At 37.2% G+C, this 19,411-nt stretch overlaps 3 protein-coding genes and 1 pseudogene across 5 annotated transcripts; 3 read left to right on the top strand and 1 right to left on the bottom strand.

Annotated features, from left to right (window-relative positions):
* Nucleotides 1–333: 333 nt before the first annotated feature.
* On the bottom strand, nt 334–3,626 carry LOC105131693 (ABC transporter F family member 4-like). Of its 2 annotated transcripts, none has more exons than XM_011034782.1 (2): nt 3,378–3,626; nt 334–2,763 (listed from the first exon to the last, which is right to left on the bottom strand). In XM_011034782.1, exon 2 carries the CDS (start codon nt 2,744–2,746, stop codon nt 560–562), a length of 2,187 nt encoding a protein of 728 aa, XP_011033084.1. In that variant the 5' UTR covers nt 2,747–2,763; nt 3,378–3,626; the 3' UTR covers nt 334–559. The 2 variants fall into 2 exon arrangements, with proteins under 2 accessions (XP_011033084.1, XP_011033085.1); XM_011034783.1 differs by lacking the exon at nt 3,378–3,626 and adding an exon at nt 3,289–3,324.
* A 284-nt stretch (nt 3,627–3,910) lies between these two features.
* Nucleotides 3,911–19,411, top strand: LOC105131689 (pentatricopeptide repeat-containing protein At3g29230-like; annotated as a pseudogene).
* On the top strand, nt 6,997–10,051 carry LOC105131687 (vacuolar-processing enzyme alpha-isozyme). Of its 2 annotated transcripts, none has more exons than XM_011034773.1 (10): nt 6,997–7,091; nt 7,384–7,626; nt 7,722–7,886; nt 8,040–8,196; nt 8,362–8,447; nt 8,577–8,776; nt 8,877–8,925; nt 9,021–9,233; nt 9,314–9,520; nt 9,682–10,051. In XM_011034773.1, the coding sequence occupies exons 2-10, from the start codon at nt 7,405–7,407 to the stop codon at nt 9,871–9,873; spliced, it is 1,491 nt and encodes a 496-aa protein (XP_011033075.1). In that variant the 5' UTR covers nt 6,997–7,091; nt 7,384–7,404; the 3' UTR covers nt 9,874–10,051. The 2 variants fall into 2 exon arrangements, with proteins under 2 accessions (XP_011033075.1, XP_011033074.1); XM_011034772.1 differs by having other exon boundaries at nt 7,379–7,626; nt 9,682–10,050.
* On the top strand, nt 10,949–16,522 carry LOC105131688 (pyrophosphate-energized membrane proton pump 3). The gene is given in 17 exon segments (XM_011034774.1): nt 10,949–11,221; nt 11,539–11,742; nt 11,859–12,010; nt 12,110–12,257; nt 12,332–12,464; nt 12,608–12,780; nt 13,066–13,186; nt 13,525–13,721; nt 13,942–14,370; nt 14,455–14,551; nt 14,554–14,618; nt 14,708–14,863; nt 14,948–15,059; nt 15,152–15,217; nt 15,220–15,370; nt 15,777–15,787; nt 15,790–16,522. Coding segments are annotated over 17 exon segments (2,391 nt in total). The 5' UTR covers nt 10,949–11,122; the 3' UTR covers nt 15,867–16,522.

Genomic DNA, 19,411 nt, shown 5'->3' with positions numbered 1-19,411 from the left:
GAAAGCGCATCCTAATAATCAGCGCGCAGGAAAGCAAGTCACCATAAGCTTTCATCACAGCAGAAAAATAACAAGCCTCAAACAAGCAAAAACCGCAAACTGGAATCATTTATTCGGAAGGAAAGTCGCAAGCTAGAGGGAAACCATTGCAAGATGAAAATTGATATCAAGATACCGGTTCATGCCATCATTCCCCTGCACAAAACATCATGTGGGCGCCCAGAGCACAAACCCCTTCAAAGCTTATGCCTTGTTGCAGGACGCACGTAAATGAAAGGCAAACAAAGATAATATGGTACTCTTACCATGCATGCAGGCATATGAGAAAATAGCTGAAGCGAACTGGTTTCGTTCGCCTTCCCAAGAAAAAAAAAATGTATGAAATAGGGATAAGAACTTTATTTCCTACATCTCTGCCACACAAGCAATTACATAAAATGACGAAAGATGCATTGTTAATATTCATGTCATGTGTACTAGCCGAATCCAAATACAGTGATTGCAAGCAAAATCTCATCAAGTAATTGATGCAAAGACTTAAGTACTCTTCACTGCAACCTTAATCATCATCAACCTCAGCCCTAATCTCCCTTTGTAGCTCCTCTTTGTACTCTTCAAATGTTCCAGGGTAACTAGTCACAGTTCCATCTTCCACCACCCAAATCTCACTCTTCTCTTCATCCTCGCATACACACGATATCAACCTAGAGTCATGACTGACCAGGACAACTCCACCAGTGAATTCATCTAGAGCATCGCCCAAGGCATCAATGCTCTGCATATCAAGATGATTTGTGGGCTCATCCAAGAGTAAGATATGGGGCTTGGACATCGATATCGACGTGAAGACAACCCGAGCTTTCTGCCCGCCTGATAACTTTGCGATAGGGGTAAGATGATTATGACTTGGCAGTCCAAATTTGCCAAGCTTCCCCCGGACAGCCTCCTGTTTGCTAAGCCCCTCTTGGTCTGGATGCAGATTGAGAAGGTATTGTACAGGTGTTTCATCCATTGTAAGAAGATCCACAAAGTGCTGCGAGTACCTTCCAATCCTCAACTTCTGACTCCGCCTCACTTCACCTTCACTCGGTACCAAATCACCTGCAAGAAGATTCAGGAGAGTGGATTTGCCAGCTCCATTGGGCCCAACAATAGCAACACGGGTCCCCATGTCAATACCGACATCAACATTTGACAGCTTGAAATCATCCCGATTTGGATAACTAAAGCTCACTTCAATGAGCTGCAAGAGTGGTGGTGTAAGCTCAGTAGGTTCAGGAAAGTGAAACTCAACGCTGTAATCTCTCCACTTCTTCGGAGCTTCAGGTGGGGCTTGATCCTCATCAACCCTGCCCTTGCCCTTATTCTTTGCTGTTTCCTTGGCTGCAGCAAACTTTGCTCGATCTTTGACCTTTTCCTGCTGAACCCGATTCCCACTCCTCTTGGCAGCTTTCATCTGCTTGTCATAAATCTCAAACTTCTTGTTTGTCTCCTTCCGCCTCTGCTCATACCCAACTTCAAAATCATCAAAATTTCCACGATAGGAGTCAAGTTTCTGATCATGTAGATGAATAACGTCATTGCAAACCGTGTTGAGGAAATCTCGGTCATGAGAGACAACAACCACAGTTTTCTTCCAGCGGCACAGATACTCCTCCAACCAGAGAACAGCTCTTAAGTCAAGATGGTTGGTAGGCTCATCAAGCAATAAGAGGGTTGGCTGCACAAAAAGTGCCCTGGCCAGAGAAATTCGCATCCTCCAGCCACCACTAAATGACCTAGTTGGACGGCCCTGCATATCCTTGGTAAAACCCAATCCAGCAAGAATCTTTGATGCCTGAGATTCGGCAGCATCTGATCCCATCAACTGCAATTTATCATACAATTCAGCAAGCCTCTCTCCAGCATCATCTTCATCACCACCACCATTGTTTGCACCCTCAGCAGCAAAAGTGGATTTCTGCAGCAAGGAAACCTCTTCTCGGAGTTTCACAAGTTCTTCATTGGCAGAAACAACTGCTTGCAAAGCTGTTTTATCATCACCAATTACCTCCTGTTCAACCAAAAGCACATCAATATTCTTGGGCACAGGAATCTTCCTCCAAGCAAGGAGCTTCAATAGCGTAGACTTGCCCATTCCGTTGGGTCCTACCAAACCATATCTTCTTCCATGAGCTATCTTCACAGATGCATTTTTAAGAAGTTCATTTCCCCGAGCAGAGACAGAAAAATTCTCTATTGTTATATCTTTGACATTAGCATCCCCTTCATCTTCACCATCAAGGACAGAAGCCCGGCTCCCAATGACAACCGTGAAAGCATCATGGTCATCTTTAAGGGCCTCCTGCTTCGCATGCTTAATGGCATGGGCAGTGAGAAGTTCCTTCTTTTCACGCTTTTTTAACTCTTTATCTGACAAGGCTATATCAAGGGGCTTCAATTCAGACCTCCGCTGATTGGTTCTCTTGTTTGTACCATCCTGTTGTTGCTCTTCTTCCAAGCCCTGCCCCTCTTCTTCATCATCAGACGGGGGAAGATCAATGCCGTCAGTGTAAGAAGGAGCTGACCTTGGCTTGGGCTTACTAGATGTTAAGGTTGAGGAAGAGCCCTTCTTAGGTTTCTCAGGTTTCTGGTCCATGGTGGCCAGCATGGCAGTGACTGATAGTTTCTCTTTCTTCCCATCTTTATTGCTAGCCTTAGCCTTTGAGGCTGCACCGCTAGCGTCCTCCTTTTGCTTCTTTCCCATTGCAGCAGCGGGTTAGCCTGGTAAGAAAAGCAACGAACAATTTAGTACCATTTCAAAATCTCTACCATAAAAGCTAAATGATGCAGCTGTATCGAAACCAAAATGAAGAACGAAAACATCTGAGCACATAAATCATTGATAAAAAAAAAAAAACATCGTACAGACTGACAGTATGTTCAGAGAAGAACTTTAAAATAGAAAGGAAAGAAACAATGAATGACAAGAAAGCATTCATTAAGGGGAGACGAGGGCTGACTAGGGTTTTAAGGGCATATTAATGATAAGTTAATTGTAAACTTGTTAATTAGTTATGTGCTGATACAACACAACAGCAGCATGATCAAATCAAATCTTAATCATTGTTATTGTTATCAACAGATTAATTCAATAAACAGGAACCAAACGAGATTTGTTAAGGGAATAACAATGATAAAATAGATCTAATCTACTTGAAATTTCCTGGAACGAAAGAAGCAAAGAAAGAATCACCCCATCCGCAATTCGATTCCATATTTCAAAAAAAATTAAAGAATTTTGTTAACCTGATTGATTACTACAGTGAAGCTAATTAATTGAAGAAGAAACAATAAAAAGAAGAAGAAGAAGAAGAAGAAGAAGAAGGGTGTGCTACCTATCTACCTATCTATAGATAGTTTTATCTCTCTCTCTCTCTTTCTCTCAAAGTAGAACAAACACACGCACGCAGTAGACACAAAAACGGAGTTTTCTCCTTCCAGTAGCGTGCATGTATGTAGAGCCGTGGGGAACAGAAATGGGGGGCGAGCAGAGCAGAGCAGAGCAGAGTTTTTGGGTTTTAAGACAAGATGACCCAAAGACAAGTCAAACAACGTTGAGAAGTCGGTTTTCCCTTTCTCCCTCTTTCTATTCTATGTATGTATGTATGTATGTATTATAATAATCTATTGTATTGTCGGCTGTATTCTATTCTATGTATTTGTCTTGCTTTTCTTTGGGCCTTGTTCTTTCCTTTTTAAGTGTGCCCATGGGCCATATCCCACCCCAATTCATTTTTCTTTCTTGTTGTTGGGTTTGGGCCTGGTCTTTCCCAATTGGTTCGAAGCGTCTTCCTCTTCCTTTTTTGTTTTTTTGGTGCACAACGCCCTCCTTTGTTAGAGACTAGTATTATGAGTACTTTGTTAGAAGTAAGGGTTATTACAGATAAATAAGTGTGTGTGTGTGTGTGTGTGTGTGTGTGTGAGGGGTATACAACTTCCTCCTTTGTTAGAGATTATTATTAGTAGTAGGGGGTTATTACATATAAAAAAGCAAAAAAGGCATAAGTGATTTATGTCATCCTGGAAATAAGTTTTTATTCATTGAAGTAGTGTAAATATATTTTTATCCTTGATATAAAACTGATTTGGCCTCTCATCGGAGTTAGATTTGTCTTTCTCAAATGATATATTATTCATTGCAAAATTGATTGGAGTCAAGTTGATTAAGTCACCTTTTTAAAATCAATGAAATAACTATTTTGCTTTTAAAAGCCAAAAAAAATAAAAATAAAATTTAAGTTTTTAGTGAGGGGCTCTTTGATCTTAAAAAAAAAAAAAAACAGTAAAATTACAATAATATCATTCGAAGGGGAAAAAAATGAACATGTACATAGAGCTTCTCCGTTTTTTTCATTTTAAAAAATAATGTGATGCCAGGATTACCTTGGAATATATATATATAAGTTAATTTTAAGGGTGTTTTAGTATTTTTCAACTTGTTTTTATCTTATTTTTCAATCTGGTTGGGGTGTTTTGATAATTCTTAGTTATTAAATATTATTAAAAATTTGTTAACACATGTAAGCATAAAACGAGCACTTGCGCCTTTCAAGTGTCGCATGAGGGCCCATCTAGTTATCAAAATCCTGCTTTCGCTGCAGTATTGGGAGAGGCAAGTCGTTCTTTTTTAGAAGGAGTTGTGCATGCTCACGAAGAAAGTCTAGTTGGACTGTAGTAAAGTTCTTTTTTTTCTGCTATCTTCTCTCTCATGCCCTCGAAATTCATGTCTGACCTTAAGAAAAACAATTGATTTTGTAATCTGATTTGGTCTTTCTACTTTTAATTGCTCTATTTCTATATTTTATATCTTTCTTGATTATTTTATGCAATCTCATCGTTTACCATTTTATTAGATTTTTTTAATTTATTTTTTATCTTTATTATTTTGATTGCTATATTATTATCATTTTCTTGATTTTTATAATTTTATCCTTCAATATTTAATTTCATTTGATTTTTTTATCCAATTTTAGTCCTTATTTCTTTATTAATTTTCTTTATCCTTTTTTTAGTTTTTTTTTTCAATTTAGCCGCTAATTATTATTTTTTATATTGTTTTACTTTGTATGAGTTCAACAAAAAAAAAAAAAAGTAAAATAAGATTTTACCGTGTTTTCCTTTTTTTATAATTAATATGTTGGTTTCAAAAATGAGAATGTTACAATGTTTGGTTTGCATTGTTTGAATTTTAAATTATTTTACGTTTTGATATTTTATTTTGTTATTTTTTTTATGATTGTCTTCCAATAAAGCTATTTTTTATTGAAAATTTTTTTAGTTTATTATTTGATATTTGGTTATTAGATTATTAACTTTATTATTTGTTTTTTTAAAAATTTTTTAAGTTATCATAATTTTATATTCTGGTTTATATAGGCTAGTGAGTAACTTATATATTGTTATTATTATTATATGAAATAGGGGAGCTATTTGATATATTTAGAATATCAGACAACTTTCCTGACTTAAGTAATTTTTTTTTGAAACCAATAATTATAAAAATATAGAGAAAAAAACCATGTTAAATAGTAATTTTTTAATAGCTATGGGTTTTTCGTTTTGAAACCAATTCTTTATTAAGATGTGATTATTATGTACCAGATAAACCTATTATAACAAGCTAACACTAGCTACTAATTTAAATCATATTAGAAAAAAGTTATAAATCTTGGATGATTGGTTTAGTAAATTACTAGTAATTAATTGAGTAACTTTTTAATTTAATGGTTAATAATTCATTTATTTAAATCTAAAAGCTCTATAATTTCTCAAAATAGGTTATGAGATTTTTAAATGGAGATTGTAAAATCACTAATCAAATAAAACATCAATTTGAAGAAGAGTATTGTATTTCAACAAAAGATATATTTCCAAAAAATTCAATTTTTATTTTTGCTAAAAATTCAAATTATTTTTTATATTTTTGGATTGTTTTGATATGTTGATTTTAAAAATATTTTTTTTAAAAATTAAAAAAATTATTTTGATATATTTCTATATAAAAAATATTTTAAACTACAATCTCTATTACAATCCTGAATCTGATCAAAATGAAGTTAGACTAAAAAACAAGATGATTGTGAAGGAAAGACATGATATATATGTGGATGTTTGGTAATTTCTACTACAATTCTAAAAGATCGGATTTAAATGAAGTTAGACTAAAAGAAAAGATGATTGGGAAAGAAAAACATGATATATATATATATGTGGATGTTTGGTGAGTTTTCATGTAATTTGATTAATTTTATAAATTGCAAAATTAATAATTATTTAAGTTTATAAGAAACCTGAGATTTGTGAGATTAACATAATATATATTCTCATTGGCCAATAATCCCAAATCAAAATGTAATATCATGTACTGCATCCTACAGCATGTGGAGATGTGATCAGCACGCGTAACCAAAGGGAATCCCAGATTTGAAGCAGATGATGAGATTTCTGGTGTCCATGACTCAAAAGCAACGTCGAGCTGAGAGGACGTCAGACAAGATCGAACTCAATCCATGATCATGGTGGTAGGTATATGGACCAATGACTTAGCTCCTTTTGGGATAATTATATATTACAAAAAGGCTGATTGATGCGACCTGGTGATGAAAGTAGGTAGTGATGATCAAGAGCGAGTCACTTAGCTTAATTCACTCATAAACCACGTTAAAAACATCTCACCATTCCACTTTCAAGGCACGTTTGTCTACCACCACTCAAAGCAACTTTTATCCCCGCAAGCTATAGCTGTAACCAAAGCTTCAAATTACAAAGACAGGGTTTTAAGATTTCCTATTTTGTATGTATGAACATGACATATAACTTAATCCTAAAATAAATTAATATGATTCTTCTTGTCCTTTATCGGTCATATCGAAGGTTTGATCCAAACCATCCGTTACTTTAGCTTAGAAATGATCATAAATAAGCTAGCAATCAATCAGCCCCTTCTCCTCGTTTCATTTATAAGAAACCCTTGTTGAGTCTTGGAAGTTGGAACCTCTCTGTATATTGCATGCCTATTTACTAATTTCTTTCTTGTCGTCAGAAAGCTGGTAATGTTTAAAATTCATTAGCAGCACTAGTGCTTTTAATTGCTTATAGAATCTTGCTATACATGTTGTCCTAATTATTAACCCTTAACTACTCTAATAATCCAATTAGAATATCAGTAGTATCTGTTTTTGTAACAGTAAGGTTGGAATCCATTATTGTTTTTACTGTTAAGCTAATTATATGTAGATGGTACTGACATGGTATCCAAGCATTAAAATGTACAATGTATCTCCATTTCCCCTGACTTAAGTACAAACTAACATCAGTAGTACTATGGGATTTGCACTATAGGTTGATTAATTGAATTGCAGTATGAGCAGCAGCTCCTATCTGTGTGGCTATGGCTACGGGGCATTTCTTTTCCTAATCGCATTGTTAAGTTCCATAGCTCAAAGTCAGGGAGTGATCATCAACAGTACTACTAGTGCGTCAAGCTTGCCATCGAGTGTTAGAAGAGACTCCACTACCGCTGAAGGAAAACAATGGGCCGTTTTGGTTGCCGGATCGGCTGGTTATGAAAATTATCGGCATCAGGTATCGCTATATCTTGAGTTATACCTTCGGCATGGATAAGATATACTCTCATGTCCCTGTTGGATTAATTAGCTTTTGAATTTTAATTTAATTAGGCTGATGTATGCCATGCATACCAAATACTGAAGAAAGGTGGGTTGAAAGATGAAAACATCATTGTTTTCATGTATGACGACATTGCGTTCCATGTTGATAATCCCCGGCCCGGCATCATCATCAACAAACCTTTTGGCCATGATGTTTATGCAGGAGTCCCCAAGGTTTAATTATATTTTTTAATATTCACATATTCATAGGTTATAAAACTCCATTGAAGTTACGTGTGTGTGTGTTGGTTTTACTTTCTATCTATTTATTTATCTTGAAAACAAAATCAAATTCTGATGTGATCTTCTCTGTCCTCCCTTTTTAAGGATTATACTGGAGATAACTGTACAGTGGACAACTTATTTGCTGTACTTCTGGGAAACAAATCTGCTCTTACTGGAGGGAGTGGCAAGGTTGTGGATAGTGGTCCAAATGACAACATTTTCATATACTATGCTGATCATGGTGCTCCAGGTTTAGTCGGTAAGCATTAGCTAATTTGTTTAATCACTTTGGAATTAGAAATCTTCATCTTTCCGTATTTGAAAAATTTAAAATACGTGATATCTGTTCGTTCGGCCGCATTTATTTTATCAATGGAAAGACTAATTTTAAGAGTTCAAATTATCTTGCGAGTGAAATCATCAGGTATGCCTACTGGGAAAGACCTGTATGCCAAAGACCTCATACAAGTGTTGAAGAAGCAGCAGGAAGCTAATTCGTATAAAAGCATGGTAAGTAACTACTAGTTTTATATATTAATTAATTGTCTTGCAGAAATTAAAATGGGATTACACAGTTAATTAACTTGATCAGTATTCTCACAGCTACTAATGTATTCCTTGATTAATTATTAATTACAGGTATTCTACCTTGAAGCTTGTGAGTCTGGGAGTATGTTCGAAGGTCTTCTTCCAAGTAACTGGAGCATATACGCAATTACTGCTGCAAATGGAGAGGAGAGTAGCTATGGAATATATTGCCCAGGATACTACCCTGATCCTCCCTCAGAATTTCTTACTTGCTTGGGAGATGTATTTAGCATTTCTTGGATGGAGGATAGGTTCATCATTAGTTTTATAATAACATTTAAAGTTAATTAAGCGGACTATTAATTTTATTTAACATTCTGTTTACACATGTGCATGCATGTATAAACACAGTGATTTGCACGACATGAGCCAGGAAACTCTGCAGCAGCAATATGAAGTGGTATAATATGTGTGTGTGTGAAATTAATGATTCTAAAACAAATTGCTCAATGATTTTTTCTTATTCTTAACATGTAAGTAATATTTTACCTGTAGGTTCGGAGAAGGACAGGATTTGATTATGAAGCTACGTCTCATGTCATGCAATATGGAAACATGGAGCTTAGTAAGGAGCTGCTCTCTTCTTACTTGGGCACGAACGCTGCAAACGATAACTACGCTACCAACTTTAATATCGAAGAATACCCTTCTATGATCCCAAGAGCTTTTGACCAACGCGAAGCCACTCTTCTTCATTTCTGGCACAAGGTGATTTAATTTGAATTGCCACTGTAATTGAAAGGGAATTAATGTAATGTGAAGTTGTTTCATTTTAATTATCTTCTCAGTATCAAGAAGCCCCCGATGGATCTGATAAGAAGGCCGAGGCTCACAAGGACCTACTTCGCATGCATTCTCATATAAGGCATGTGGATCGTAGCCTAAGCCATATTGCTTCAACTCTGCTTGGGGATGAAAACGCAGCAAATGCACTGAAGCATGTTAGACCCTCTGGGCAACCTCTTGTTGATGACTGGGATTGCTTGAAGGGCCTTGTAAGTCTACGTATATATTAATTCATAACTACATGTTTGTACTCCGGCTCAAGAAACATCCTCCACTAGTAAAATTACATCATGGGGGATCTTTCTTTGTGCAGCAACCATTCACTGATCTCAAGCTAGCTACCTCCTTGTTTGTGAATTGCAATATGCAGGTGAAAGCTTATGAGAAGCAGTGTGGAGGTCTGTCATGGTATGGAAAGAAGTACACAAGAGTGATAGCAAACATGTGCAATGCTGGGATAAATGTGGAGCAAATGATCGGTGCATCCACCAGAGCATGCTCATCACGGACCGCCACCACCACTCCTCCTAGAGGCTCCCTTCATAACGAATTTGACAAATAGATAGAAAGTAGTACGCTAGTATATGAATGTTTAAAATGAAGCTCTCTGGTCTCTCTACAGATACATAGTCACGGTGATCAAGCATAATGTTGATCTTCCATATAAATAATTATAACAAATGAAGGATGTGATTTACTAATTATTTCCGTGCTGAGTGTTTTTATAATTGCCATGTTTCTGTTCATAACTAAAATGTGATGAATCAAAATCATACGAGTTGAGCAAAATGATAAAAACTTACTTAAAAACAAGATTGGGATGGTAACCGATTGTTTTTATATTTTAAAAATATTTTTTAAAAAATTAAATTTTTTATATATTTTTTTAAATTAATATTTTTTGAAATTTTGAAATCATTTTAATATAAAAATATAAAAATAATCTTTTAAAAATAAAAAAATATTATTTTAATATATTTTTAAATAAAAAAACTTCTAAAAATAATAACAACCGCATGCATCCATATCTTCCTTCTCCTCTCTCATCCCCTGAGATCGAAACGCAGTTCAGTGTTGCGCTGTGAGTTTTAATTTTATTTCCGAAAATGTGAGTGGTTTTTTTTTTTTTTTTTTTTTTTTGGGAAACGTCCACTCAACAAATGCCAAAGATTTTGGTTTATGGGTTTAGATCATGCCCGGGGTTTTAACTTTGCATGCTAAACCCATTATTAATCTTAATCTTGTTGTTAATTTTGTTCCTAATCTAAAATAATCAATCTCACATGATGATATCAGGATTGGACTTAATCAGTCAAATCATTTGAACTCTGCACTCTAGAAATGCCATTAAAACAAACCCATCCAAGCTCTCATTCACAAATTCACCCGTCACAATCAAAAGGATCTTCGAATTATTTACCTATTTGGTTCTTAGACAATGTAAGTGAAATGTGGCCACTGCACTGCACGGAACGGCGCAGTATAGTTCAGATTTCTTCATTACTTAACTGGGATTTTTTCTTCCAGGAAGTTGAGTTGGTGTTGAAGGGCTGCCAAGCGGGATCCTTTAGTTAATTTATTTATAGGATTAAAAAGGTCAGTGCTCAGTACACTACATTACGTTGCTGGTCCTCGTATTTTTACAAAGTCAAACTGTTGCTCTTTCACTGCATAAGATAAGAGAAGGTTGATTCGTTGTGCTTTTGGACCCACCCTTCAAAATTCAGCGACCTGGTTCAGGGGGCAACTTGCCCCAAGGCAGTGAGGACATCCATTTTCCCATACCTCGAAGAGTAAACTCATCCCAAAAAATGATGATCGATGATGATGTTGAGACAGGTAATCTGGGGACTAACCAAGAAAGGCCAAGGACTTTCCCTAGCATGCGCAGTAAACCCTATAATCCGTTGGTGAGAAAGCTAATGCTCCACCTCTTCTCTCGTTTCTTTGATAATTGTTATGGCTTTGTTTTGAGAGGACATGGATTTGAGAATGCACATGTCTTTTTGGGTTCAACTTACTTTTTTCATTTAGTATTTTTCCACTTGTTTCATTGTCGCACACCCTAATTTTTTTCGTGTGGTGTGGATATGTGATTCTTTTAAATCCGTTGTAGAACAGGATTGCATATCCTTATCTGGTTTTCATGTGGTTCGCTATGCTATTTCTTAAGATATTGTTATCGTGTCCTCCTATGGTGGACTAAAGTCACCTTTGTTTTGTGCAGATATTTCGAGTGCTCAAGCAAATAAATGTCCGAGTTCTACTTGTGCTTTTGCTCTTAGGTTTTGGGGTGATCTTTTACATTGGAGCAAGTACTTCTCCAATTATTGTGTTTGTCTTCACAGTTTGTATCATCAGCTTCCTTTTTTCAGTTTATCTCACCAAATGGGTACTCTCAAAGGATGAGGGACCTCCTGAAATGATTCAGGTAACCTTATGTTCTGTATTTAGCTAGAAATGTCAATTCCACTCTGCGCGCATAGTCAATGATTCCGACTTATATGTATCAGCTTCATGCCTTGATATTATTATCTTACTTTATAGATATCAGATGCAATACGTGATGGAGCACAAGGCTTCTTCAGGACCCAGTATGGTACTATTTCTAAGATGGCAATGCTACTAGCACTGGTGATCCTCTGTATATATTTGTTCCGCAGCACAACTCCTCAACAAGAATCTTCTGGCCTTGGAAGGTGATTACATGTGTAAACTTTGTTGAGGCATTGCGTCCATAATTTTGTCGCGTGGTGACAAATGACCAGTATTTTTGTGGTTGTATCCTTCTGATACAGGTCAACATCTGCATATATCACTGTTGCTGTATTCCTTTTGGGAGCTTTGTGTTCAGGTGTTGCAGGTTATGTTGGGATGTAGGTGTCAGTACGTGCAAATGTTAGATTTTCTAGTGCTGCAAGGCGGTCAGCTAGAGAGGCATTGCAGGTTGTCCCTTTTATAGTCCATTCTCTGTTGAATAATTGGTGATTTTTACCTTAACTGGAAAATATATTATGCACATAGCTGTTCGTGCTGGTGGTTTGTCTGCCATAGTGGTGGTTGGCATGGCTGTGATTGGCAAAGCCATCCTTTATGCTACATTTTATGCATGGTTGGGTGTGGATTCCCCTGGTTCAATGAAGGTCACTGATTGTATGTAACTTGTCTTTCCAAGTTATATATATGATTTATAGCGAATGGAAACAATTTCACCTTCTTAAATGTTTTTGTGAACGCTGAAGTTTATTGCTGTGTCTCATACAACTAAAATGGCAATGTTTTATGTTCTTTCCCAGTGCCTCTTATCCTTGTGGGATATGGATTTGGAGCTTCATTTGTTGCATTGTTTGCTCAGTTGGGTGGTGGAATATACACAAAAGCTGCTGATGTTGAGGCTGACCTTGTTGGAAAAGTAGAGCAGGGAATACCAGAAGATGATCCTAGAAATCCTGCAGTGATTGCAGATTTGGTATATGCTCTTAAAAATTTGCAGCTTCCTTATGTGAAGGAGTATATATGAAATACACATCTTGGTTTTGGCATTTGATTTAATTATAATTCGCTATTTCAAGGTACATGATTTGGGATAAAGTCTGTCTGGAAGTTCAAATTAGTAACAAGTTGCATGTATTTATCCTTTTGTTGTTAAATTTATTTAGTCTTTTCCTTAGCTGCTTTCATGTTTTCTTTTCCATGATGTATACTATGCATAAATCTAAACTTGCTTTGTAACTAATAAACTGTTGTGTGAAAGGTTGGAGATAATGTGGGTGATTGTGCTGCTCGAGGTGCTGATCTTTTTGAAAGTATTGCAGCTGAAATAATCAGTGCCATGATACTTGGGGGAACCGTGGCCCAGCGTTGCAAAATTGAGGGTAAGTATCTTTATTTTTGTTCATACAGATTCTTCACAAGCATGTCACTGGTTTTGTCCAATAATGAAATTTACAAAAGTATGAAATTCATAATGTCTTCATTGGTGATATGGTTAAATGGTCTGATGGCCATAGTCATGCATGCTCAGCTAATTGGGTTTTATATCAGTATTATACGTACTAGAGAGTGTTAACATAATCAGAGCCTTCATTATGCAATGAGATGTCTAATTACATGCATTTTGTGAGGCTTTACCTATTCAGGAATTCATTAATGCTTTTTTTAAAAAGTTAGGCCATTCCTCTTCTTTTGTAACTCGTATTCTTTTTTAGTGCAGATCCATCTGGCTTCATCTTGTTTCCTCTTGTCGTTCATTCATTTGACCTGGTCATATCTTCAATTGGAATTCTTTCAATTAGGAGTACTCGTGATTTTAGTGTGAAGTCTCCCATGGAGGATCCAATGGCAATCCTTCAGAAAGGATACTTAGTTACAGTATTTCTGGCAGTTCTTACATTCGTTGCGGTAAGATAAGTTTTTAGAATTGAAACATGTCCATGTTCTACTTAATTATTTATCTGCTGCAATCTTGCAATTTTACAGTTTGTTTGCAATAATTCTGCTTTTGATAGTTTATTTTAATATCCAGATTTGACCTAGCATCAAAAGCCTGCACTTTCTGTTTTTGATTTGTGGCATCAAAAGCCTGCACTTTCTGTTTATGATTTGTGCGAGTTATTTGCATTCTACCTAGTTGATGCTTTATACAGAGCAAGCACCTTCAGCATGGGATCACTTTGCGTTATGTGGATTGGTTGGAATCATCACAGCTTATATTTTTGTCTGGATCACCAAGTACTATACTGACTACAAGTATGGTCCTGTACGCACATTGGCTCTTGCTAGCTCCACCGGTCATGGGACTAACATAATTGCAGGAGTTAATCTGGGGCTTGAATCAACAGCCCTTCCTGTTCTTGTCATTAGTGTATCTATAGTTTCATCTTTCTGGCTGTGTCACACTGCAGGACTGGTTGATGAGGCTGGAAATCCCACAGGTGGGCTGTTTGGCACAGCTGTGGCCACAATGGGAATGCTCAGCACTGCATCCTATGTTCTTACCATGGATATGTTTGGCCCTGTAGCTGACAATGCTGGTGGAATTGTAGAAATGAGTCAGCAGGTAACTCTTGATCATTTTATATGTTAATCAAGGAACAGCATTTTTCATTTGAATAACCATTATATATGGATATATGATATGCAGCCTGAAAGTTTTAGGGAGATTACTGATATTCTTGATGCTGTTGGGAATACCACAAAGGCTAAAACCAAAGGATTTGCCATTGGGTCTGCAGCACTGGCACTTTCCTTCTGTTTAGTGCTTATATGGACGAGGTTGCCACATTTGCTCGGGGACCTTTCACTCAGGTAATCTTATTTGCACTTGCACTTTATTATGTTCTGCCTTCACTACTACAACTCTGAATCTTAGTTTTGTACTTCCATTTGACTGCCAGGTTGATATTGCCGTTCCAGAAGTTTTTGTTGGTGGATTATTGGGTTCCATGCTTATTTTCTTGTTCAGTGCATGGGCCTGCTCAGCAGTTGGCCAAACTGCTCAGGAGGTCGAGAATGAAGTACGAAGGCAATTTATTGAGAGACCAGGTATCATGGCGAGTACATGTTCCTGTACTGGTTTCTTCTGTTATGGTTTGATGTTGGGTTTATGATGCTCTCTTTTAAAATGTTGGTGACAGGACTACAAGGAGAAACCAGATTATGGTCGCTGTGTTGCTATCGTTGCATCTGCATCCTTGAGGGAGATGATAAAACCTGGTGCCTTGGCTATTATATCGCCTGTTGTTGTTGGTAGTTTAATTGCTTGCCATTTGATTTTGTTTATTTTCATTGATCTCCTCGTAGATTAACTGAAATTTGCTTGACATTCATATTGTTTGCAGGGTTTCTGTTCCGGATTTTGGGGTACTATACAGGGCATTCTCTACTTGGGGCTAAAGTTGTGGCTGCATGCTGATGTTTGCAACAGTTTCTGGTATTCTCATGGCTCTTTTCCTGAACACAGCAGGTGGTGCATGGGATAATGCAAAGAAGTACATTGAGACAGGTGCTCTTGGAGGCAAAGGGAGTGTCTGTCATAAAGCAGCGATTACTGGAGATACGTAAGGATTGCAATCATTGTCTCATCTTGTTTTAAAACTGGGAGCCTTATTTTTCCAAATTATTCAAGAATCAGAAATAAAGCTACACGAATCAGATGAAGAAAAGGAATTAGAAATTTAGAATAACCTGCTACTATCAGAGGATTGACTGGTCTTGGTCTTGAAAAGGGCCATGGTCAGTAAACAACAGAGTCCTCTATGATATAATGGTATTGTTGCGTACGATCACATTTAAATCTTAGCCTTTGATTTGACAAGGGAATTAACATACATTGACATTTTTCAAACAAACTGGTTATTTTCTCCGATCTTGAGAGCACGAGGCATCACTTAACCTCTTTTACTTATTGATGTCTGCATCGCGTGAGTCAATTGATAAATTGTGGGATTTCTTTTGCATGTGCAGTGTGGGGGATCCACTGCTGGACCTTCACTTCAGGTCCTCGTAAAGATGTTAGCAACGATAACGCTTGTGCTGGCTCCGGTCTTTCTGTGAGAGTTGGTAGTATCATGCGCGGTTTAATCAGAGGAGTATACAGCGGCACCCATTAGCATGGAGTGGTTAGATATTTTTGCAAATATACTGATAGGTATTTTGATGCATACCAAGGGTGATCCTTTAACATCCTGGATAAGAGAAGAGATGAGATGAGATGCTAGCAGACTGCAAATTTTAAGCGTGAAGTAAGTAAATACGACGAATAATTAATTTATTTTTTCGTGATTAGTAATACTTAGAGTTGAGTGTTGTTGACAACTGATAAGATGTCTTCCTACCTGAGAGATGGATGGCTATCGATAGGAGGGCAACGCTGATGTGGTTCGATCGAGATTGGTGCATAAAATTCCTGTTTGAAGTTCATGATGTCGTATTGAATGCTTGTATCAATCAAGATTTATAGCCTGTGCTTCATATTATGCCCCGCGACTAGGTGTGTATAGATTTCTATAGTTTTGATTCCGACGACGTACCAAAGTCCAATGATTTATAGGATTGCGTGCAGCAAATATTGGAGGTATCATCAAACAAGTTATTCTAAGCTTGTATAGTTGGTGGGAGTGTTGGTTTTAGTTTTTGTGGTTAAGATCGTGATTGGATATAATTTATTTATGTATAAAATTTAATTATAAAAACTAATATTTTTTGTTTTTTATAGTTTTTTTAGTGAGTACTATACTCAAACCACAATTCCCATCACTAAAATAAATATGGTGGCCAAGTGATAAGGATTTAGGATCAAGGGGTTTGCTTCCTCTGTGGTTTCAGATTCGAGTCCTTGGTTACTCATATAATGACCATTGGAGGCTTACATAGTCGTTAACTTCAGGGCCCGTGGGATTAGTCGTGGTGCGCGCAAGCTAGCCCGGACATCCACGTTAATCTAAAAAAATAAACACACACTCCCAAAGTAATTAAAGGGATCATCAAATTTATCTTGATTTATAATAAATCTGAAAACAAGATACAGGAATTTCTATAAATAATTTAGAGCAAGCTGGAAAGCCTTTTGGAGTCCAGCCATGATTTTATTCTACTCTTCACCTCCCACTGGAGGAATCTTCAGCTAGTGAGATGTCCTTTGAATCAGGTTCAGCCATGATTTTATTCTACTCTTCACCTCCCATTGGAGGAATCTTCAGCTAGTGAGATGTCCTTGAATCAGGTTCATAGAATACTTGCTAATGACTAAAACAGTCAAAGCAGCTATTTAGCTTATGTGTGTTCTTGACGGGTTCAGTCGTAATCATCAAATAAATGAATAGTGATTTGATATTGAAAATAAAAATAAATCAACGAATTAATTTTTTATATTTATTTATTTATTTTGAAAATCCAAACGCATGTTAATTTGAAGGCATGTAAGCTAGTTAATTACCAAAATAACATGTTATTTAACATCAAAAAATTATGGATTTTTTTTATTTAAAATAAAACAAAATTTAAATAAACACTAATAATAATTCTCAAAAAAATATATTTATTCATTATATTAAAAAAAAATTAAAATTACTGGTCAAAATATATTTCATAATCTATACCCTAAACTGTAGATTACAATGTATTATTATATTTTGTCTAATATTTACTCGACACAAAATATAATAAATTGTACAATTCAATCCAGCTTTTCTTAACTCAACCCAGTCCAGTTAAATTAATACCGTGCCGCCTCCCTCTAACATACCCGCTCTTGTTAAGAAGTAGGGGCAGAGAACGAGAGGAAAAGCATCAAAATAATATTCATCTTCAACGGTTTTTCCCGCAATAAAAACTTCCTTCTTGTTCACCTTCTCTCCTTCTACATGGATTCCTCTGCCCACCATCTCCTCTCTGCCCACCATGTCTTTTAACGATATTCAAAGCCGCAGCACCACCCTCTGGAACCAGATGATTAGGGCTCATGCTCGGATACAAACCCCTGCCAAATCTATTCAGTTCTTCAATCAAATGTTTCACACAGATGCCCGCCCTGATGCCTATACCCATTGGCGGAGGGAGGGGGGGGCTGGCAGGGGCCGGGGCCCCTGCAAGGAAATTTTTCCCAGCCCCTCCCTTATATAAAATAATTAAAATTTTAATTTTTTTAAAATAACTCTTTTAACTTGGCCCTCCTTAATTTTTTTTTCTTACTCCGCCCCTTCCTTTCTTTTGGCTGCTTGTACTTCTTCTTTGTCCTTGAGGGAGGGGAAACAGGTTCACGCCAAAGTCTTGGCTGATGGGTATTATTCCTCAAATGTCTCTCTCATGTCCAAGTTGGTTAATTTCTATTCTGCTGCTGGCGGCGGCGGCGAATGCGCTACTCTTGTATACGCACGCAAAGTGTTGGATGATATGTCTGAAAGAAATGTTGTCAGCTGGAATTCCATGCTCGCGGGGTATATGAGGTGTAGAAATCTTGATGGGGCGAGGAGGATTTTTGTTGAGATGCCGGAGAGGAACATTGTTTCGTGGACCACTATGATTTCAGGGTATGCAAAAAATGGCAAGTGCAAGCAGGCATTTCATTTGTTCGATCAAATGTGGAAAGCTGGAGATTGGACCAGGTGGTGTTAGTGTCAGCCTTGACAGCATGTGCAGAACTGGGGGATTTAAAAAAGGGGATGTGGATTCACTCGTATATCCGAAAGACCTTCGTTGCGTCAAACCAGCGAGTGTTGGTTTCTTTGAACAATGCGCTTATACACATGTATGCTAACTGCGGTATGATTAAAGAAGCTTATGAAGTATTTAGATGGATGCCAGAGAGAAGTGCGGTTTCCTGGACAAGCTTGATCACTGCTTTTGTAAAACAGGGCTATGCGAGAGCAGTTCTTGAAATATTTCGCTCGAAGCAAAGATTGGGCACTTCGGAAGCAAGGCCCGATGGCATAACCTTTATTGGGGTTCTTTGGGCGTGCAGTCACGCAGGACTTGTTGATGAGGGCCGTCAAATCATCAAGGACATGATTCAGCGTTGGGGTATTAATCCTAGGATTGAGCACTATGGGTGCATGGTTGATTTATTGAGTCGTGCTGGTTTCTTGGATGAGGCACAAGAACTAGTTGAGACCATGGTTGTTAAGCCAAATGAGGTGTCTAAAAAATTGGTTGCGGAACCTGACCCTGACAAAGCTGCTGGTTATCTTTCTCTTTTGGCACATGTGTATGCGACTGCTGAAAAGTGGCAGGATGTGGCTAATGTGAGGCGGAAGATGGTCGCGATGGGTGTGGAAAAGCCTGCCGGTCAAAGCTGGGTTCAAATAAATGAGGGGGTTCATGATTCTGTGGCAGGTGATAGGACTCATGAAAATACATCTTCAATTTATGAGATGCTTGGAAAGATCCAATAAGCAAGCAAAGTTGGAAGGCTATAAACCAGACATATCAAAGGTGTTACCAGATGTTTATGAGTAAGTCAAGCAGAGTACCAACATAAATTTTTATGTTGATTTCCCACCTTTCTCCTTGAAAACAAAAACGCTGCCTCATTCTGCTTCAAAATTTTTGTTCAATCTAGCCGAAGTTTTTCATCTAATGGTACCCTTTCGCTAAAATGTGTG

The sequence above is a fragment of the Populus euphratica genome, unplaced genomic scaffold, assembly GCF_000495115.2.
Source record: "Populus euphratica unplaced genomic scaffold, PopEup_1.0 scaffold24.1, whole genome shotgun sequence".
Taxonomy (NCBI): domain Eukaryota; kingdom Viridiplantae; phylum Streptophyta; class Magnoliopsida; order Malpighiales; family Salicaceae; genus Populus; species Populus euphratica.
This window is presented reverse-complemented; position numbering and strand designations above follow the sequence as displayed.

Excerpts from the sequence above, each read along its gene's own strand:
- LOC105131687 (XM_011034773.1), top strand. The coding sequence starts at position 7,405 with ATGAGCAGCAGCTCCTATCTGTGTGGCTATGGCTACGGGGCATTTCTT. Across the intron at positions 7,627-7,721 it reads ATGAAAATTATCGGCATCAG|GCTGATGTATGCCATGCATA; the intron begins GTATCGCTATAT and ends TAATTTAATTAG. Across the intron at positions 7,887-8,039 it reads TTTATGCAGGAGTCCCCAAG|GATTATACTGGAGATAACTG; the intron begins GTTTAATTATAT and ends TCCCTTTTTAAG.
- LOC105131693 (XM_011034782.1), bottom strand. The coding sequence starts at position 2,746 with ATGGGAAAGAAGCAAAAGGAGGACGCTAGCGGTGCAGCCTCAAAGGCT.